The following is a 5,532-nucleotide window of genomic DNA, read 5'->3' as shown; positions in this document are numbered from 1 at the left end:
ATTTATTAAAGTGTCTTTAATAAGAGAGAGAAGAAAATAAAAATATATTTATTAAAAAATAAAATTTTTTGAAAAGTTGGAGGTGCATATGTCAGAAGGTTAAAAATGGAATTTTTGGAGGTGCAGGATGAGATGTTGGAGGTGTAGGATGAAACACTCCAAAAACAAACCTACAATGATCTGTGGCCCAAAAGAAAAACACCTATTTAGAGTGTCTCCTACCTTAAAAATTAAATATATTATTACATTGTTATCTTTGGAACAGTGAGTGAATTATTCAAAACAATGATTTTCCCTTTCATTCATTATACACTGATTAAATTATATTTTATTACAAATCTTTTATTTGCGTAAAACTATGTTAAATCCTTTTAAATAAAGTCCAGGTTTAAAATTATCTTACACAAAATATTGTTTTTTTTTTAATTATTAAGTATTCTTATCGACAACTAATATTCCTAAAAATGTGATAGAATAATGAATAAATAGAGTAAAGATAAACCTAGGAACATAAGTTTTTACAATAAAGATAAACCTACTTGTTTAGTTTTAGGTTAAATAGGCTTGAGTTGAATTTGTCACATATGAAGTTTGACCACTATATACCAATGTCATTGTCAAAAGTTAGGAATCCAATCTCAACAACTTTGATTAAATAATCTAACATCATTTATTGTTAATGTCAATCCAAGTTGGTTAAAAAATTGAGATTAAAAGAAAAGATCCTTACTAAAATTTTCATAGGTATCAATAAGGAGTAATTGATACTTAATTGCTCAAAAGTTATATTTGATCCAAAATTTATGTTCATATATCTTCATATAAATGCATAAGAAGGTAACATTTAATTATGGTCATGTTTGTATACCAAATAATCATTATTTTATGTTAGGTGTTTGTTACAATCTTTAGAAACTGGAAAATTCTTGCTACAATATAGGGTTATTACAAATAGTTTCTTATAAGATCAATTACTTCTATATTATTTTAGAAAAATAACCATTAAATGTTTTATAATAGAGACATTTTCTAATGTTCAGAAAACTTATGTTTAAGTTTAAAAACAGCTGATTCCCACATTATTATCTAAGTTAAACTTGTTACCCTTGTTTAAAATTAAGGCCAAACATATATTTAATTCCTAAACACTGGTGTCAAATTAAATTCATCTTCCTTTCAAACTTTAAGTCTTAAAGTCTCAGAATTTAAATACACCAAAGGGACTAAATTTATTATTTAATTACAAAAGGGCTGGTAACCATAAATAACATATTCAGAATTAGTATCATAAACAGTGCAATATGTTAAGAATTAGTATCACCCATGGTAATTGCATTAAAAAAATTGTATCCAAGTGTATTAAAATTCTAGGTTTAAATTGGTGTTAAAGTAATTTATATAGATAAAATTACATGATATTGTTGAAGATAGTGACAATCTCTTACATGAATTTAGTTACAACAACCTCTACTTTATCATCATTGAACATGAATGGTAACTTATTAAGAAAACCTGGGAGATCTCAGAACGTGACAGCATATAGTGCAAATGGACCAGACCAGAGATTATTCAAATTCCTTAATAGTTAATAATGTCCTTTAACATGGAGATTACTGATGGAAACTAATGTTCTGATGCGTACACATATGCTGCCTTGAACAACATTGCTACCACCGCCGAACTAATGATGTGAGCAGCTACAAAAGTAAAGAACAAATATTGTTCAGGATTCAGCATCCAATGCACAATTAGTTCAAAGTATTTAGAACTTTTGGTGCTGAAGTAGACACTAACACAAGAAATCATAGGCTGTGTAAATCTCAATTTTCATTATAAGAAAAAAGAACTTCATTAATAGTTTTGGCAACCACCAGGTAATTTGGATTAGAATTTTTGCAGTGCAGATCAAAAGTTACACTTCCATTTTGTTCTCAGTTACAACTTTATTCTGGCTACAGCAAACAAGAGCATTCGCAATACACACTTCAGCCTTTACTACAAAATTTCCCCATTGATTCAGTTTATTTTGTATGGTAGTAACACACAAATTCATAGATACAGCAGCTGTAGCAAAGATGTAACACAAGTTCATGTTTATATAAATGCAATTTTGTATGAGAAGACTTTCTTTTAAGCAGTTTCCATGAATGAATAACCTGTTGTTTCATACCATTACAAATATAATATCCAGAAGATCTAACAGAAGATGAAAAACTTGTTTACCTCAAAGAGTTCAAAGGGACTACCTCGGCGGTAGTCATCACTCTTTTTGCTGTTGTCAACAGGAAGAACAGTATACAGCAATGCTCTGAATGTAATAAGTAAAACAGCAGTGCTTCCCAGAGTCACAAATACAAAACTATAATTTGGTACATGACCTGATCCTGCTGCCCTTATAGCTATTCCTATCTGCCAAGGAGTCAAGAAGAGATAAATGGTATCTGTTTTGTGGGTAAAAAACCTTTAATTATAGTTTTACTTCAGATGAAAGAGCTACAATCATCTTTAGCTAATACTTTACTGATTCAACTCGATTCACTTACATTACAAATCAGTTTGTCAGTTGTAAATCTTTTCATTTCAAGTGTTCCAATTACATATGACACAAGCAAAAATGCCAACCAAGAAGCTTGATACAGTCATTGCTCATGCCAAGGTCACAAATTGTTAAAAGAGTTGTCATATTTAGGTGGAATAATGTAATTTAAGTATTGGATTAGTTTTGGTTTTATAAAAATATTGATTATAAGAATTAATATTGTTATTTAGACATAAATATATTTTAACCTATGATGGTTTAGACTCTCACTTTGATACAGCTGATCTGACTTTGATACCATGTTAAGAAATGAACCTTAAACTTAACTCAACTCCACAAAATCGGTTTATAAAGTGAGATTTGTATTCAGTTATATACTTTGAATTGGTTTTATCTCTAGTCAATGTCGGACTTCCAACACCTTACTAAGAATAGTTTTCACTTGTTCCTTTTATTACTAGGGTTTAAACCAAGACTACAAATATTGAACCAAGGTTAGCTCAAGATTGTGGACATGGATTCAAGCTTCCCTTCAAGTATACAATGTGAACATGTTATATTAAACTTTTCAATGTAAAATCCAAAATTTAGTTGCTAAAAATCTATCAAGATTGCAAATGAACCAACAAGCTTCACACAAGAACAAAAACATTCAACTCACAGGGATCCCAACCGCCCATGACTTAGCAGTAGCAATGACACCCTTGGAGAGACCATTCATCCCACGCCCATCTTCTCCGAAACCTCCAAGGAAGTAAGCACCCAAAAACCACCCTGCAAAATATTAGATCACCAAACATTTTCAAACCTCAAACTCTCCAAAACACAAATTCCACAATTACATACAAAACAAACAAACATACCTGCTATGAACGGGTCAGCAGTGCGAAGAGTCTCAAGGTCCAAAACAGAAAGTCCATGACTATATCTTCCAATTGTAGCAAACAAAAACAAAGCTAAGACGTCTGCACCAGCTAGCAGAGCCACACGCCTACAGCACATGCATGATGACCCACTTAAAATTTCTCAACAAGGTTTCAACTTTATGAAGAAAACTGATAACTTTATGAAAAGAAATAAATTACCCCCATTTTTCAAACTGAGGAGAAGAGTTGGGTTTCTCGAACTGGATGACACCCTCCAATGGAACATCCTCACCAGTCACGAAAACAGGCGGGTCATTGGCAAACGAGGAAGGAGGAGAAGAAGTGGAAGTGGAGGCTGAATCTGAGTCTTTGGCGAGTGTTAGATGCAAGGGTCTTGTTATGGAGCTTCTTCTAGAGATGAATTTTGTTGCAGGATTTGAGAACTGGAGAGGGTTTGTTACAGTGATAAATTTGGATGCGGATGAGAGAGAAGAACACTTTGAAAACATGGTTCCTCGAGGAGCTTGGATACCACCAACCAGAACCAAAGCAATTCTACTTTCTCATCCACACAACATGATTTCATTTTGAACAAATTTCTGACCATTACTTATGTAAAATTTTGAAAGACAAGTGATTTTCATAAGAAAGTGTTACTATATTCATTGTCACTCTAACTAAGCACATGTGCAGTTAAACTTTTCTTTAAACATATTCACACAAAAAGAAATCTTGTTTTTATGTTGAAAACATAATTCTCTAATGCAATACTTTTGTATTAAATTTAAGTCATAATTTTGTGGTAAATATTTATTTCAAAGTCATCTTAAAAGTATTGATAGGATTCAGACTTCTTATATAATTTTATTTATTTTTTTACTTATCATTAAATTATGACACATGTAAATATTTTTTTATTAATATTGCAATGCACATGTTAATATAATATATGTATAATATTTCTTTTTAAAATTTTAAATGCACCAGTTTATTAAAAAGTTTATCTTTTACATTTAATTTAATATTTATAAAAAAATGTTTAGAAATAAAGTTAATTTAAAAATGGTTCAATAGTGTTAGATAATAACTTTGAAAAATATTAACTATATCTATAATTAATGGATCATTTTATACTTCTATTAATTGTTCTTATTATTTGTTAAGGTCAAATTATAGGTTACTCTACCCATTAATATCTTTAGTAATTTTTATTTTTTTCCATCATTTTTTTCTTTCATTCTTTTTTTCTCATTTTATTAGAGTGAGACTTACTCAATTTATCATTTTATATTTTATTATTGCAACAGGTGATGTCTTAACTTTGATTATAAAAAACAGATAAATAAAAAAATAAAAGTAGTGTAGTAACATAGAATGTTTTGATTATAAAAAACACAAACAGATTTCTATTTTTATAATTAGACGAGTGTCTCATTCTATACCTCCAACATATCATTCTATATATTTAAAAATTTTATTTTTAACCTTATCACATCTTAATCTACACTTCCAACCTTTTTAAAAGATTTACTTCTTAACTTTAATAAAAATATTTTTATTTTCTTCTTTATATTTTTATTTTCTTCTTTTTCTTATTAAAGGCACCTTAATAAATATTTTTTACTTTCTTCTCTTTTTTACCAAAACCACTATACACCACTTTAATAATAATTTAATTTAAAATAAAAATATTATTTAATATAATTTTATATTTTAATAATTATCATGATTTATATTATAATAATAGTTATATTAAAAAATTAAAATAAAAATAAAAATAATAATAATAAGTAAAAAATGAAATAATAATAATATAAAATTTGATTTCATATGTTAAAATATATTAAAATATTAAAATAAATTAAACAATTACTAAATTTTAAATAGAAAAAAAAATTAAATATACTAACGGTTTTGTTTTTTTATTTAAAATTTAATAAATATTTAATTTAAATGAAAATTATAATATTATTTATTATACTTTTATATTTTAATAATTATTAAAATATGATTTATACTTTATAATAGTTTTATTAAAAAATAAAAAAAATAATTCAAATAATAATAAAAATAAAAAAATATTTAAGATCACATTCAATATATTTAAATATATTAAATTATATTAAA

The 5,532-nt window shown here is 27.5% G+C and overlaps 1 protein-coding gene across 1 annotated transcript; it reads right to left on the bottom strand.

Moving 5' to 3' along the window:
• Window positions 1–1,357: 1,357 nt before the first annotated feature.
• On the bottom strand, window positions 1,358–3,992 carry LOC124837518 (uncharacterized). The gene is made up of 5 exons (XM_047312898.2): window positions 3,625–3,992; window positions 3,403–3,530; window positions 3,201–3,313; window positions 2,224–2,409; window positions 1,358–1,697 (listed from the first exon to the last, which is right to left on the bottom strand). Exons 1-5 carry the CDS (start codon window positions 3,912–3,914, stop codon window positions 1,668–1,670), a joined length of 747 nt encoding a protein of 248 aa, XP_047168854.1. The 5' UTR covers window positions 3,915–3,992; the 3' UTR covers window positions 1,358–1,667.
• Between the last annotated feature and the right edge of the window lie 1,540 nt (window positions 3,993–5,532).

Source organism: Vigna umbellata, chromosome 1, assembly GCF_029865625.1.
Source record: "Vigna umbellata cultivar VRB3 chromosome 1, Vumbellata_1.0, whole genome shotgun sequence".
In the NCBI taxonomy this organism is placed as follows: Eukaryota; Viridiplantae; Streptophyta; class Magnoliopsida; order Fabales; family Fabaceae; genus Vigna; species Vigna umbellata.
Note: the sequence above shows the minus strand (reverse complement) of the source record. Positions and strands in the feature narration are given on the sequence as shown.